The following is a 16111-nucleotide window of genomic DNA, read 5'->3' on the forward strand; positions in this document are numbered from 1 at the left end:
GCCGACAGCTACGCGATACACCTCTATCGGCTCATCCGAGAGGCAATGATAGAGAGCATCACTTACGTATCCATTGCCTCCAAAAGGCGGGCCAAGATGGGGTCGTGCAATTTTCATGGTGGACACGCGTCAATGCAGAACCCAAGTTGAAGGTGTTGTTGTTGCAGAGAGAGGCTGACGAAGCTTTGCAACGGCTGTGACTGACGAGGAGGAGGAGGTCCTCTGACAGCGGCGGCGGGGTCGAGTCAAGTTGTGTGTATCCCGTGCCAAGGCGGAGACCAAGAAAATCAAGGTTGAAATTGAGGCAGGAACGTGTCTCTGCTATGCTGCGTCCTTTTTTTCTTTTTTTTTTTTTTTTTTTCCTGCTTTTTTCCTCTCCTTCTGCTCTTCCGAGGTTCCGGCGTTCTGGAAAAGCGCCCAAAACCCTTTTTTGATGGGTTCCTATCGCACCGTCTGGGTGTAACTTTGATGGCGTGGGACAAAGTCTGATAAGGCTTTTGTGGCTGATGAGAGCGCGATAAGTCGAAGTCCGATACAATCACCAAATGTGCTCCAAGCTCGTTCTGACATCAGAAATTGGCAGGTAATCCTGGAGTGAGTCTGTCCGAGCAATTCTAGAATCGCAAGCAATACTGTCAAAGTTGTACGATGTCTGTCGATGGAAGTAACAACGCAGAACTTTGCTTTGGTCGAAGAGCTTCCAATCCGGGGCGAGATGACAACAAATGAACAGAGGAGACACGGAAAGGTCGAGCGACCGTCCATACTAAGGCATCCTTATATATCTACCTTTCTGCCTCGTGCCAGCGACAAGACCATCAGGACCAATGAGAGACGTCGAGGAGGAATCTCTATTTGCCATCTGCATGAGCCAAAAAAAAACAAAAAACAAAAAACAAAAAACAAAAAACAAAAAACAAAAAACAAAAAAAGAGCTTCGCGCGGGGTCGTGTGGGGCTCGTGTGCAAGCACAAAAGCACAACAACCTGAGTCTAATTTTCTCGGCCATATCCGAGACTAGAAAACAGCACAGCTGGCCGCTCTTTTTGACTTTGTCCATCTTGATGTTCTTCCATTTTCCGCATCGATCCGCCAGCTGTCTCGTCTCAAGGGGGTAGTGACAAGCACAGACTCGGAAGGATGTGCCAAACATTGTAGATCTGAGGAGCTTTGGCCATTTGGTCTCCGCAATGAATCAAGATTGCCAGAGCCTGCGTCAACGCTTTTGATTTTTTCCTCAACCCAGGGATGAAGACCTGCTGACAATTGTGAACCGCAACATCCTCTAACTTCCCCTCCGCAATGGCCTCACAAACATGTCAAGTGTGCCTTCCAATTGAATCTCTCAATGTCGGCATCATCGTCGGCCCGACCGCGACTACGACTAGCTGTGCTGTCCAATGAGCAACCTTGTCGCGTTTCATGCACTGATATGCAATCGGAAGGTGTCGCGCCGGAGAAGGCCGAAGCATCAAAAAGCTGCTTTCTTTCTTCTCTCTTTCCTGGCCGAGATCCGGTCAGAGACTTCTCATCTCGTTATCGGCAACAGCCGATACGGTGGACTTTCGAGTTCTGTGACCGGACCTGCCTGCCCTTGCAGACCTGCTTGTCACGACCCACGAACTATTGTCAGATTGCCTTCAACTTTCCTTGTTTGGCTGGTCTGGCACACCTGCACAGCCGGGTTGCAAGAGTGTATGCTTGATTTGCTTTGTATTGGGAAAGACGGTGGTGCACAAGTGCGGATATATGGATACATGCGAAGAGGGAAAAGATGTTGCTGCACGATTTGCGCAGGCTGTGTGGAACCCAGCTCCAATATGGTAAAAGAGATGGTTCTTTTTTTGGGACAAAGAATTCAGCTGATTCGTCTAGGACGGTAGAAAAATGTATGCTTTCGCCGTCAAGACGTTCTGGTCATCCATTCTTGAATGTGGATTGAATGTAGAAGGGAGAAGCTGTCTAAGCAACAGTCGCTGGTGCAACTGCTTCTACGGGTCCGCTAGCAGCCTTGTCACGAGCCTCATCTTTCCTGGCCAGCTCGGCCTCACGCAACTTCTTCTCGGCCAAGTTCTTCATTTTGAAGTAATCCTTGTGCAAACCACACTCTGTCTTACCGGCCTTGTCCTTCCACCTGCCAGCACGCTCACCAGCATCTCCCGATCCAGGAAGCGCTGTCGAATGCCAGTCACCGATCGACTTGTATCCCAGATCCAAGAGCTCGTTGTATGGCACGGCGTTGGCTTTCGCATACGAGTCGACTTGAGCAAAGGACCAGTTCATCAGGGCGTTGACCTTGATCAATCCAGTCTCGTCCACCTCGACCGCGTTTAAAGATGCACGGTCAGCACCTTGTGATCGTCGTCGACCGGTGAAGACAGCTCGAACGCCGAGTTCCTCGTACGCGCGTCGTGCAGGCTCAACCTTGACGAGGTAGTCGTATGTCTCGTCATCCTTCTCCCAGAGTTGTGGTCCCCACTTGTCCTCGAAATCGCGGACGGTATTGGTACCAGGTGGGTAGTATACATGCATCTCGGCATTGTAGTGTTTTGCGGCCTTGTGAGCAAGGTCGAGGGTCTGAGGGAAGTGGTAGAGGGTGTCAACAAAGATGAGCGGGACGAGGTGCTTGGCTGGACGACCTTCTTTTGCGGCACGCTGTTCGCTGATGCGTGAGATCATATCCACGGTGATGCAGCCAGTGATGCCGAAGGCGGTAGTCTGGTAGAGACCGGGAAGGTTGTCGATAGCCCAGGTGATGATTTCGGTGGGGTCAGCTTCACCAAGTTTGCGGTTGATGGCTTCGAGGTTGTTGATGACATAGCGGATCTGGGCCTCGTCCTCGGCCTGTTTTGAGGATTGTGCAATCTGGTTGTTCTGGGTCATTGTGACGGGGGGGTTGGTCTGTGTGATGATTGTGATTGGTATGGAAAGCGGATGATGCAACTGAGCCGATGAAGGACAGAGAGAAATTACCCTAATGGTAGTGGATGGTCCGGCCTAAGGTAGCGGGAGCAGGATGAAGGAGTTGCCGTTGCTTATATGGAAGAGTGCAGTGCTCAGTTGGTGGAGGTTGTGATGAAGAAGAGTGGATGAGGTCGTGGTCGTAGGGAAAGGAAGGAAGGAAGGAAGGAAGGAGGAAAGGAAGGAAAGATGCTAGGGCAAGGGACGGACACAACACCTACAAACCCACCAAAAGGGTCTCACAACAGGCAGTTCCAGGCAACACGCAGCACAGCAACAAGAGATGAGGCCGCGGCTAAACAACAGACGTTGAGATTGCAGCATGCTGCTGCCTATGCCAAGTCTCGGGGTTAGTGAGAAGAAAAGCATTGCCAGGACGCGGACAAAAGAGGCGAGGGGCTGCAGGAAAAGGGACCAGACACGACGAACAGACAGCAAGCAGAGACGCAGCATACGGCATCCGTTGGCTTGGAGCGTCATGAGATACAACCGAAGACGACGACACAGAAGAGTTGCCGCTGCTGAGTGGAAAGAGGGAGGGGACTCGGGAAAATTTGAAGCGGACACTTCTCCGTGGCATCAGAAGTTCGTTCAATCAGAACGGTTTTCATGCTGTGTTGTGTGTGTCGTTCGAGCCTGTCGCTCCTTGACATCACTCTGGCTTCTTTCGATTGTTCTACCGCTCATCGTCTTCGAAGCAGACCCTTCTAGAGTGGCGCTACACTATTGACGACAAGCTTGATTGATAATCACTGATTGCACACTCAAGCTGAGCAAGAAAGGAAGGGCAAAAGTGACTCAAACGCTTCGGGAATGCATAAGCCACACAGGAAGGAGCTGAATGAGCACAAATGGCGGGGATATAGGAGTCGCTGCTGCTTTTGGAGCTGCAGGGCGGGTCACAAAGCGTTAGGCCGTCATCTGTGTGTGACTGAAGATCGCAGAAAGGAATTTCCAACAAGCGACCATCGAGCTCACTACCAAGGTTACTGACTGTTCACTGCCGAGCGGAGTGATGATGCCGATGCCTCGTCAATGACAGTGTCAGTGAGTGGACGGAGATGCAAGAAGATTCGAGTGGATGTCAGTGTCACGTCAAATTGAGCGAGATGGCGTGCTCTGATGAAATTTCTCCGCTTGCCATTTTGAAATACCGCCGTGCATTCGTGCGACATAGCTAGCTTACATCGCTGATCATCTTGCAAATTTTTGGCCAGATCGGGAGATGGCATCCAAATTTGAAAATCTCGACTTTTGTGCTCGAGGTCTCGTGCTGAGCTTGACGCGGTCTGGAATCCTCGCGTCTCGAGGCAAGTGTGTGTTTGTGTGTGTGTGTGTGTGTGTGTGTTGGTCTCCGCCAAAAGCCGCTTCGAAAAAGCGGTGAAAGTAAGGTTGCACAAATCCAAGGAATGCAAGAAGCTTCCCAGGTACAGTATGCACTCTCACTAGAATGCTGTGTCTTCAGGCATACTCAACGGCACACAAAGAACAAGGTCCACATTAGAGAAGCGAGGCTGAGAAGGAGCAGCCTCGTCAAGCTCTGACCACTTCTGTGTATCATTCTATCGGCTGAGACACGAGCGCGGGGAGCTATACGTTCGCTGCTTCTGGAACAACAGTCTGTAGCGTCTTCTTCTGTATCTCACTTTTGACCAGTCTTCTTCAGAGTCGTTGGTTGTAATCATCTCAATGTCGCATGATCATCGCGGAGGGCTCTAGCAAGATACAGTATCAGCTGTCCTGCTCCGCAACCTTGAAAAAGCTCGTTGGAGACTAAACATGCACCTCGGGTCTGTGAACGCAGACTTGTGGAACAATGGAAAAGAGACGATCCTAAGACTCAGGACAAGGCAGAACGATGCACGCTCATGCTTCCTTTTCAACAGCCGACATGCTTGCATACGCAGCACTGCACAGTGTCACTTCAGGCTCGTGCAGCCACACGCTCTCCATCGAATCGTCACATTTTGACGTTGCAGCTCTGTTTACACTTTGGCATTTTCACCGACACACTTTGGAAAGAGCAAAGTTCTATCTGATGCTCTCGTCTTTCCGAGATAACACCTATCCACAGCTCACACAATCTTTCTTTTCTATGTCGAACAGCATTCCGATGAGCTGGCGATAGGCGCTGCAGATTCGGTCGGACCCTGATTCTTCACCGAAGTGCCTCCCTCTCTCCTCTGCATTGCATCAACAGCAGTCCGCTCTCACACAGTGACGCTTCCCTGCTGCTGCTGCTGCGTCTCTTATCATCCATCCTCCACCATCCGGTCTCGAAACGTTCTCCAGCATTGTTCGATCGGCAAGCAAGCAAGCGAGCAAGCAAGCGTCTCCGGCCAATCGCTTTGCGACAGCGTTTTGGAGATTCTCTGCTAGCCTTAGCTTGTACCAGCAAATGCAGAGCAGAACAGACCATGTATACATCGCCAGGCGCTTTGCCTCCCCGCAATCGCCACTTTTTTCAAGATTTGCACGGCTCTGCCTCTTTATCTCAGACTACCTCTCCTGATCCGATGTTCAGCAGCCGCAGCATCAATAGTCAAAGCAGCACATCCACACCCGCCACCACCACCACTTACGAGTTCAACGACACCATTCACGATCAAAAGGCGTCTCACGCTTCTCGCGGCGACCAATCCACTTCAGCGAACAGTGGAATAGCCGATCTCAACGCATCCGCATCAGACTCGCGCTTTGATAGCCTTCACGAGTTGCTAGAAAGGGCGGGCTATAAGGAGACGCGCGTCGTCACTCCTGACCGCCAGACACTGGCCGGCATGTTTGCAAAGAAACTCGTCACACCGCCTCGAAAGCCACGACTTGTCGATGACTTCTCTTCAGACTCACCTTCGCTTGCGGCGAGCGAGCTGAGACGGGCTGTTCAAAAGAGCACTGTAAGCAGATCAACATCCAAGGTCAGCACAAGCAAGAGCTTGCCATCACGTAACCTCAAACTCGCAGATCAATCCACGGCACCACCGCTGCCAGCGGCACCGGCTGCGTTGTCGAGCTGGTTCTCTAACATCTGGTTCTATGGCCCCGGCACTATCTTCAACGACACCGCAACGCCAGCAGAAAGTGGCGACTCGTCACAGAATAATAGTCCTCAGGCCGCGTCACAGCACGCCGAAGACAAGAACGACGCTCCCTGCGCATCCATCTCGACATCTGTTACAGCATCTACATCTTCGGCAGCACGAGCAGTGCCACCTCAGCCCAAGAGGACCGCGACCAACAATCCAGTCTGGAGTGCAAGTGTCGCATATCGATCCCAAAAGGCACGCACGGCTCCTGTGCGAAAGAAAGTAGCAGCCATCGTAGCCACCTCTTCAGATGTCATGAATAGCGATGAAGCCGCGGAAACAAGTTGGCAGGCTCTTCAGAAAGGGTCAAGCAGTCGACGACCCGGTTTGGTCGATGCATTCTCGAGCCCGACAAAAAAGACGGCCAAGGGCGACAACGCTGATTCGAATGGCAGCCCGAGTCGCCAGCGCAAATGGAAGAAGGAAAGAGCGGCGTGGAGAGAGTCTTTGGGTGACTTGCAAGCGATGATGAACCAATCAAGGATGCGGCGTGAGGCTGCAACAGCTTCGGCGGCAACGTCACCAGCATCCACTTCGAGAGATGCTTCCAGCTCTGATGACACGGAAGCACCTTCATCAGATCCTATCAGTGAAGCGACATCGATGTCATGCACCGACGAGGCAGTCACCAAGCTCCTCTCTGGCCCGGCTCTTCCTTTCCTCTCCACCGACCCCGCTGTTGCACCTCGCAATGGCTCCTGCACTCGCCCCACTCACCTCAGCATGCGACGGATGAAGAGCGTAGAGGTGCTCTCCAAGATCATCTGCGAACGTCGTACCGTCTCATCCGCCTCCTCTCACAGATCCTCCGCAGCGGATGCATCAGGCTCCGTCTCTGTCGACACAGAATCAGGTCAGATCAGCCCGATAATCAAGAAACGATCCACACCTCCACGCCTTACTGTCTCATCCCCACGCGGCATCTCATCCCCCAAAGAGCTAGCGTTGGAAGGCCGGGAGTTTGAGCCCATGTCTTGGTCTCCCGGCAAAGCGGGTTCAGCCGTCATCGTTTCGAATCGCAGAGTGCCGAAGAAGCCCAGATCGAAGCTACGACATGTTTCTTCCGGATCGGACCTACGCAGTGTGGCAGGAAAGGAAGGTTTGAAGATGCCCAAGATAGGAAGGGCTAAGAGTCGCTCTTCACCGAATACTTCGCCCGGCAAGGATGGAAAGAGGGGTCCAATTGCAACTATCTTGCGAGAGTCAATAGGTACGCTTTCAAGAGGAAACAAAGCTCAGGCGCTACACAACAACATTCGTGTATTCGACGACGCATATGCAGCTAAGCACGAGCACGACAGTAGTGTTGGAGGAGTCGACGACTCGCCTACACGCATGCGAAGTCGAGGGAGGAGGACAGAAGAACCTCTTATTCTCACCTCCCATCAACCTTCGATCACGGGTGAAGTGGATGATATCTTCCGACCCACCGGCGCAGGAATGTTGAAGAAGAAGGATTTCTCAGCAAAGATCACTCGCACGAGCAAGATCATGCGTTTGATTGAGGAAGCGGAAAACATCCCTTCCATCGCTAGCATGATTTCTCAACCCCCATCTGGCAATCGAGCGCCACTGAAGAGTAGGGAAGCTGCACCACAAGCTATAGCACGCAACAATCAGAGAGGAGGCGGAGAAGGGTTTGATCAGGCAGGTCAGCAGCATGGTCTTTCTTCTTCCTTGAGCAAGAAGAGTCGAGATCGTATGCATACAATTACGAGGGTGTTGGGGCAGAAGCAGCCAGCAAACTAGCCCTTTACGCACCGGTCATTACTCTTTCAGTAAAGACCACTGACCCATTCAATAAGATACCAGAACGCATCACAAAGTTCACACAATCACATACATCATACTCAATTTCACAACAAACCAGTTTCGTCTAGTCCTACACACATTCGTTTAGTTCTCTCATATTCGCCTTTTTGCATGCAACCCCCATTTTGATCATCGCAAGCGAGTGCAAAGAAAGATCTTAGAAGAGTGTCCATTGAAAGGTGACAAGCAAAGCGATATTTACACAAATGACAATCCCCCGTAGTAAAGAGTTTAGCAAAGTTCAGGATAAACCTTCTTGGTCCTACCAACGATTTTCTTAACATCTTGACTTCTAGCCCTAGTAGTAATCAATAGGGCATCTGGAGTGTCGACAATTACAACATCGTCTACACCCAAGCATGCAATGGTTCTACCACTTGCCGGGATAATGAGACCTCCTGCCTGGCTCTCGGTCACCACCAGTCTGGAATCACCGAGAATTCTAGGTTCACCTTCTTCGGCAGGAATGAGGTCAGCGAGAGAGGAGAAATCTCCTACATCGTCCCAACCGAAAGTTGCGGGGACGACAGCAACTTTTCCGACTTTGGATGCTGGTTCCGCTACGGCGTGATCGATAGCAATTTTGGGGAGGGTGGGCCAGATTTCGTTTAGGACAGAGGTTCGAGCGTCGCTGTCCCAAGCAGCTGCGATGCGGGTGAGTCCATCGTGCAGCTCAGGTACGGTTTCTTTGAGGAGAGAGAGTAGGACGGAGGCTTTGACGACAAACATACCACCATTCCACCTGTAGTCACCGGTGCTGAGGTACGCAGAGGCAGTACGGGCATCTGGCTTCTCCTTGAATTCGGTAACCCTCCTTGCATTGGGTGCTTGAGCAACACTGAGCTTCTCACCCAACTTGATATAACCGAACCCAGTTGAGGGGTGGGAGGGTGCAATACCAATAGTAACAAGGTAACCCGCCTTGGCAGTCGCGACAGCTTCGGTCACCGCACTCTCAAACGCATCTCTACCACTAATAATATGATCGGCAGCAAAGGAACCCAAGACAGCTTCTGGATCCCTCTGCATTAGTACCGCAGCGGCCAAGCCAATAGCTGCCATACTTTCCTTCGGACTGGGCTCAGCCAACACATTCGCCTGTTCCAACTCAGGCAACTGCGCACTTACACCCGAAACATGGGCTTGGCCCGTAACAATCATCATCTGTGCCTGACCCGCCAGTGGCAGCAATCTGTCCCATGTGCTCTGCAAGAGGGTGCGACCGGATCCGGTAAGATCGAGTAGGAACTTGGGATACGATTCACGGGAGAGAGGCCAAAGACGTGTACCTGCACCGCCGGCGGGGACTACTGCCCAGAGACCGAGCCTGGGTTCCTCGGCGAGAAGTGGGGCGGGTTGTGTGTAGGCGGAAGCTCCCATAGAGAGGTGTGGGGCATGGAGGAGATCGAGTGGGCCGTTTTTGGGTGGGGAGGAGGAACGACGGCCGAGACGAGGGAGGATACCGGGGGATTTGAGGGAGGGAGACATGGAACCGGGAGTCATGGGAGAGTAGAAGGAGTTACGACGGGCGGTGGCTTCGTTTTGCGATTCAAGGTTGTCCATGCGAACGTGTAGGCGGGAGAGCTAGCAATAGCCAAGATAGAATCAGTTGATTGTGAGTATTGAATCCTTGCTACTACTTGTGCGACACGATGCTCTAGGCGTAGCAAGCTGGAACTTACCTCCTTCTGCATGCTCAGGATGCCGGAAAGGACTTGATCCATAGCATTCTGTTCTGTAACATTACCCATTTTGCTGGACCCTGGTTTGTTCTCGTTGCTGTCCAAATCGGCGGCAGAGAGATTGTGCAAAGCTTGTTCGTCTTTGGCGAGAGCAGCGTCTACGGAAGGCGTGGCTTGTGTGCGCGTAGAGAAGTGGGCTACGGCTGCGGAGCGAGGATCGACTGGAGTGTCAAGGTCGGTTTGTGTGGTAGGCGACTGTGTCGAGGCTGAGGAGCTAGTGGGGATGGAGAGGTGCTTTGGGTTCTTTGTCGACGAGGAGGAGGAAGAAGGGTTGAACATGTTTTATGAGAATGGGCAGGAGTCGTTGATCGTAGCTAAGCCGTGAGGAGAGGCAGAAATAGGGAAGGAGGGGCAGAGGTAGGGAAGGAGGAGCCGATCCTCTTGCTTGCGGAGGGCAGAGAAAGTAGGGTCTCTTGCTGCTGTTGCCTGTGATAACGCCGAGAAGCTACGTTATTGGGAGAGATGGACTGCTGGAAAACTGTCACGTTCTCTCTCCGCTCTTGAGAAGGAGACGATCGCAGGCAGCCATGTGTGCGTGTGTGTGCGTGTGTGTGCGTGTATATTGTGTGGCTGCAGTCCCGAGGTAAGCAAGACAAGAAGCCAACTAAGATATAAAATCATTGGCGCTTTTTAGTCTCACTCAAAGCGCCCAAAGGACCGAGGAGCGAGGAAAAACAACAGCGCAGCCAATGGTTTGATTGGCCATGGAATCGCGACGCCAAAAGCATGGATTTGGCACTTGGAAAATGGATTTGGCCGTTGCGCGTCTCTCATTGGCATCGAGAAAGTCGAGCTTTGTTTCGATCGCTCGTCACATGGTCACTCGTATGGTCGAAGAGCTCCGCTGGAAACTCCGGATGTTGGCCATTCTAACAACTGTGGATAAAGCCACCTGATGTAAACGATGTAAGCGATGTAAGCGATGTACATTCCCAACCAAAGAGCGCGACTGTATACATATTATGAGAGGCTTAGTATTTCATACCCGTCCTCGGCCATCTCTTTGACAAACTTCTTTTCATCGCATCCGAGATGCCTCAACCAAAAGATCGTCGCCTTGCTGCAGCGTATCCGGATCGATTGCCAAATGCGTCCAAGTGACATGCAAGCAGTTGTGCAAGTGTGAATGCAGAAAATTACAGCTTCGGGAGCCTCTCTTTTGCCTTTATTTTGCAGAAATGAGTTTCGCCACTCTGCCATCTTGCGCCTACTCTTCCCTCTTGCGAGCGCCATGTGAACGCTGCATCTCGGAGTCGGACTCTCACCTTCAACTCCGCTTCCGCCACTCCTATCTAACTTGTCGCGCACTTCCTTGTTCGCCTCTACTGTTCGGATTGAAAGTTGTTGTGCATCGCAGGGTTGACATGTCCTCGTGGCTGTTGATGACTTCTCTCCGAGCTTGGCCGAGAGAATGGGCCCCAAGTGTTTCTTTGAAAGGGAATCAGCAGATGGCTCGACCTTGAGCTTTGACAACCTGGCCCGGCACTTCTTAGCAGCTTGGCTCCAGGCTTCTGGCCGCATCCGCACCGACAGAGCCACATTTTGGCTGCTTAGACTGCAACGCTAAGGTAGACTTCGGATAATATTGGCATGCTGCAACGCCATTAACTGTCCATCTCACTTGTAGCGTTGGTATAGACTTGTCGACCTACCAGCTGACTGTTAGTATCGAGCTCATGAAAGCCAGCCGCTCATACTAGCCTCGCACTAACATCGGGAAATTTTACTGGCAGCCGAGACATGCTGAATGACTTTCGCACAGCGACTGCAATGCTGGTCTCTCTTTCACAACCTCTTCCGCACATTGCCGAGCGCTCGCCCATGCTTGCGGGTCAACCATTTCCTGTATTATCGCTGAAACTCGTCCGTCTTGTCAGAGTTACCAAAGGAAGATGAGCTGAATGGAAGCGAGCTCAAACTCGCTTCGCTTCTTGGTCGATCTGAATAGGTTGATCCTCTCAAACACCTTAACTCCGCTTTGCCAGACCACCCTTTACCTTAGAGCTCAGTCCAGATAGAGCTCTCAGCGGAGTTCTTGCGCCCTTGTCATACCAATGACGCTCGCTCCTTCTTGCGATGCCGTAGGTATCTTACATCGAGTACCAGAAGCGCCGTTGTGCATTTCCGACGATGCATTGCCTGTTTGCTTACAGTCTCTGTAGCGCTGCAAGCGATCGAGTGAACCCCTCAATGGCTCGTTTCAGAAACACAGGAACCCTCTTCCTGACCCTTCTCTCAATCCTGGCTGGTTCGAAAGTGAGGTTCGTTTTGCTGTGGTCGCTCTTCCTCATCATGCTTAGCTCTGCGAATTTGGTCCGAAATAGATCATCGCGAGGCGGGCTTGAAGGCAAAGTTCGAGGGTGCTACGCCCTAACCTCGCTTCCAATTGAACCCTGCTCGTGTGGTTAGGGATCGAGACTTGCTGACATGTCGCCTGGAATCCGACGCTGCCATTCTACAAGGACAGACGACGGAAATGCGGTTGGACGATTCATTCGTTCTTGTTCCAGGGCGATCCTGATCTGCTTTTGAAACAAAGATCAGCTTTTGGTTTGGATGTCCTGGTTGCGCCGATTAGTATGGGTTCTTCAGGAACGCGCTGCTTCCAGTCGATGGCTCGATTCTTTGCCCTGTTCGGGCGGGCACACTGCACTGCCTTCACGGCGCACATGGCTTTCTAGTTGCTTCTGATGCTGCAACCTACCAGCTTTGCTGTGTAGCATCGGCGATGGTGCTAAGTGCTGTTCATCAAGCAAGGTTGTGTGATTCTGAACGAGTTTTTGATCCACCTTTTCTTGCTTGCTTTTCCCTTCGTTTTGCGGAGAGCTTCGCATCGATTGCCTTCTGGCACTGGCGATACCAGATTTGCTACCATTCCAGAGTGCAGATGGTGTTATCAACTTTCAAGCTTGGACAATGCAACGTCAGCTCTAGACATCCAACGCAGTAGTAAAAGGTGCGATCTGGAGCCTTCGAAGTAGGGCAACGTCAGCAGACCCTTCATCAGTGTTAGGCTTTTAGCTTTCCACATGAACCCTTCAATAAAAGGTCTGGATGTAGCCTTGGTTCGGTCTGACAATCTGACTTTCCCCGCCTCGGTGTTGGAAAGCGTGTTGGCTGCAGCTTCGAACGGGCGCCAAGCGTGTCGCCGATGCTTTTTGCCGCTTCAGGGTCTCTTGAGCATTGACCGCGGATGTGCAACACAAAACAGCTTCTTCGCATTCGACACACCAAACTCTCATCACCCACCTCATCTTTAACCCGTCTTGACGCTGCATTGGCATCCGCACAACCACCGCAGCAATCGAATGACCATGGACCTTTGGGACGCAAGAAGCATGCCCGTGTAAAAGCTCAACGACATCCGGTTGTCACACGGTCCCCCCTTCGCGATAGACATCTACGGCCATGTCAATCTCCACCGGTTCAGACAGCGCGCACATGGCCGCATCCACCTCATCTCAACCTGCCATACATACCGAACAGCGTCGCATAGGTCACATCTGCGCTATCCTCGTTCGCAATCTCTCAATACGACCGACACGCGACCGAGCACTGCAAACACTCACCTCAAAACGACCGGGCGGTTCGAGTCGCTACCACACAACTTCGGACGATGCTGATCTGACACTCAGCCTTGCGCGATCCAACAGCAAAGGCAAAAGCAAGGCCGGTGGATCGCATTGTCCTCGCAGAAGTGCTAGTTACAGTAGACTTGATGCCGGATCTTCCGACGACGACAATGATGCACAACAGCTCGAGTCCGGCTCACCATCCAGCTCGACCCCGACAAGATCGCAGCTCAATAATAGAAACAAGCTCCACCCTGGATCGGATCGTAGAGGCCGGTCTGGATTCCAGGCGAACCAACGACACACGTCTGATCACGAACTTACCACCACCAACCTTAGCTCAGCGGCTGATGATAGACACAGCATCGAAGCAAGTCCGCGTCCGATCTTGAAACGATCCTCTAGCACGCGAGATGGAAGGGTGCAAAATGGGTCACCGGGCGGTGGCTCAACTGGGTTTCTGGATGAGCTTGGTGCGCATACGACCATGCTTTCGCGATCGGATTCTCGCAGCTCATCCCATTCGTCACATACCATCCGAAGACCGTCACATAGAGCACGAACAACAAGCATGACTTCGTCGAGTAGCGTACGAAATGTACGCTTTGACGAGAGTCATGTTGGTAACAGCGATGAGGCGAGACGTCCGTCAAGGATTACGGGAAGACTGAATGCGGCTTCCCGATACATGCTCTTTTCACAAAAGAGTTTGGCGCAAATCATGAAGGATCGCATGCTCGAATGCTATGTCGAGCTCTCGCTTGCAGATAACGATGCCTCGGTACAAAAGGGCAAGATGACCAGCGACAAGCCAGAGCCTATCTTCTACCGCACACCGAACTCCAAACCAGGTCTACATCACTCGTGGGGCTACCAAGGAGGCGATCCCATCAGTCCGGAGCGCGACTTTGCAACCGCCGCCATCTCGAGTAAGGAACCATTAGAAGCATCGACGGTCGAGATCAAGATCTGGGCGCGATCGCCTCCAGACACTGCAAAGACTGAACCTGAAGCGGAGGAGTGGAAGCTCGTCCGTCGCACCAGCGTCGATCTTCGCGACCTTGAGCCAATATCTGGGAGTCTACAAGACGCAAACCTCGCGCTTCCACCCAATTCGATCTTACTCGGTCTCGCGCTGGGAGCGAACTCGCTCTCTGGTCGGACGAGCTTGAGTTCGGCTGATTCGCAGAAAGGCTTATCTAGCCCAACAGCGAAAGGCGAAGGGGAAGTTGAGCCGAAGCTGAAGAGAAAGATCAGCGAACAGGAAGCGGAGAGAACAAGGCATATTCTGGAGAGTATTGTTTACTATGCTGTTCCGCTCGACTCAGCTCAAGGTGCTGATGCGGGACAGGCAAGCAGGGCGAATGGATCGGCGAGTCTCAAAGCTGAGAGCTCGAACAGGAAGCAAGCAAAAGGTAACCTCGGTCGGAGTCGGTCGCCGAACCAACGACGTCGCGCATCGGTGGACGGGTACGCTTCTGATCCAGAGAATGCTTCGAATCATAAGGCAATTAAAAGCTCAAGGGGGGAAGACGAACTCACAATACCCGCACCAACTACCAGCACAGCCGCCACAACAGCTGCAATTAGCCCAGCCACGTCGGACGCACCAAGACGAGAGCGACGCAAAGCATTCGAAGATGAGCAACGGCGCGTCCTAGAACTCAGTCTGCGCGAGACAAAAATGATGCCCAGCTACACTCTCGATCGAGCTCGACAACTCGCTAGCAAGCAAACGCAATCACAAAACCTTCTGGCCCAAGTCGACGAGCTGTGTGGAGAGAACGGAGAGCTGCTACAAGATCCCGAAGGTATTGTTCAACTACGACTCAAGCATGAGCAGCAGAAAGCGCATTCCGAAGCCGTGCGTCAAATGGCGACGGACGAAGCGGCTGACTTGGCTCAAAGGCGAGCTGAGCTAGAAACTCGAAGAGCAGCGCTACAATCTCGACGCAAAGCTATGCAGGCTTCGGATGCGCTCTTCTGGGCAGCTGAAACCTCTTCACGCCAGCTTCAAGGTCAGCTGGACAATCTCAAAGCAGAGAAAGCAGATCTATCGCAATTCCTGCATGCGCAACAATCCTCTCTGCTACGCGATCTAGAAATCATCTTCCCTATCGAACTCTCCGATGCCTCTTCCCTGCTGTTCTCCATCTGCGGTCTACCGCTACCCAACTCAGTCGCATCCCTCCCACCTACCGAACTGCTACACGAGGAGAAAAAGTGGAAAGACACAGTCAAACGTCTCCCTGCCTCAAACCGTCCCGTCTTTCACCCGTTCGACGACGATACAATCTCCTCTTCGTTCGGTTTGGTCGCTCAACTCGTCGTCCTACTATCCACTTATCTTTCCACCCCGATCCACTATCCATTAGCAACGGCGGGTAGTCGAGCGGTTCTGCAAGACGGGATTTCTCTCATGTCTGGTCCCAGAGCGTTTCCGTTATACGAGAAGGGAATGGAGAGGTACAGATACGAATACGCGGCGTTTCTGTTGAACAAGGACATTGAACAACTGATGAACGTTTGGAGTGTAACGGTGATTGATATCAGACACACGTTGCCGAATCTGAAAAATCTGATGGTGACGGTGAGTGCGGCCGGGCCGGGGAGCGAGGGTAGTAGGAAGAGCTACCTTGGGAAGAGGGAGATTTCACTCAGGTCTGCGGTAGAGACTGTTGATGAGAGGATTGTAGGAGGGGATGGTGGAAAGGTGAATGAGGGGAAGAGGCCGGGCACGGGGCTAGGAATGGGGCTGCCGAGTACAGCAAATGGGAGAGTAGGGAAGTTGGAAGCGAAGCCGGATACGCTAGTGACGACGAGAGTGTTGGGTGCGTCTTCGAAAGCAGCAGCAGCGCCGGCGACGGCGAGTGGTGCTATTGCGTCTGTTTCGAGAGCATTTAGTTATTTTAGTGGTAGCTCAACTCGTTGATCATCA

General features: G+C 52.3%; 4 protein-coding genes across 4 annotated transcripts; 2 read left to right on the plus strand and 2 right to left on the minus strand.

Moving 5' to 3' along the window:
* Positions 1-1962: 1962 nt before the first annotated feature.
* On the minus strand, positions 1963-2883 carry UHO2_03681 (putative MET16 - 3`-phosphoadenylylsulfate reductase; the record flags this gene model as incomplete). Its single annotated transcript, XM_041554287.1, has 1 exon — positions 1963-2883. One exon carries the CDS (start codon positions 2881-2883, stop codon positions 1963-1965), a length of 921 nt encoding a protein of 306 aa, XP_041410221.1.
* A 2495-nt stretch (positions 2884-5378) lies between these two features.
* Positions 5379-7796, plus strand: UHO2_03682 (uncharacterized protein; the record flags this gene model as incomplete). The annotated part of the gene is made up of 1 exon (XM_041554288.1): positions 5379-7796. The coding sequence occupies one exon, from the start codon at positions 5379-5381 to the stop codon at positions 7794-7796; it is 2418 nt and encodes an 805-aa protein (XP_041410222.1).
* A 294-nt stretch (positions 7797-8090) lies between these two features.
* UHO2_03683 (putative Mannose-1-phosphate guanylyltransferase) lies at positions 8091-9610 on the minus strand (the record flags this gene model as incomplete). Its single annotated transcript, XM_041554289.1, has 2 exons — positions 8091-9443; positions 9542-9610. The coding sequence occupies 2 exons, from the start codon at positions 9608-9610 to the stop codon at positions 8091-8093; spliced, it is 1422 nt and encodes a 473-aa protein (XP_041410223.1).
* A 3399-nt stretch (positions 9611-13009) lies between these two features.
* UHO2_03684 (uncharacterized protein) lies at positions 13010-16105 on the plus strand (the record flags this gene model as incomplete). The annotated part of the gene is made up of 1 exon (XM_041554290.1): positions 13010-16105. One exon carries the CDS (start codon positions 13010-13012, stop codon positions 16103-16105), a length of 3096 nt encoding a protein of 1031 aa, XP_041410224.1.
* Between the last annotated feature and the right edge of the window lie 6 nt (positions 16106-16111).

Source organism: Ustilago hordei, assembly GCF_900519145.1.
Source record: "Ustilago hordei strain Uho2 genome assembly, contig: UHO2_contig_06, whole genome shotgun sequence".
In the NCBI taxonomy this organism is placed as follows: Eukaryota; Fungi; Basidiomycota; class Ustilaginomycetes; order Ustilaginales; family Ustilaginaceae; genus Ustilago; species Ustilago hordei.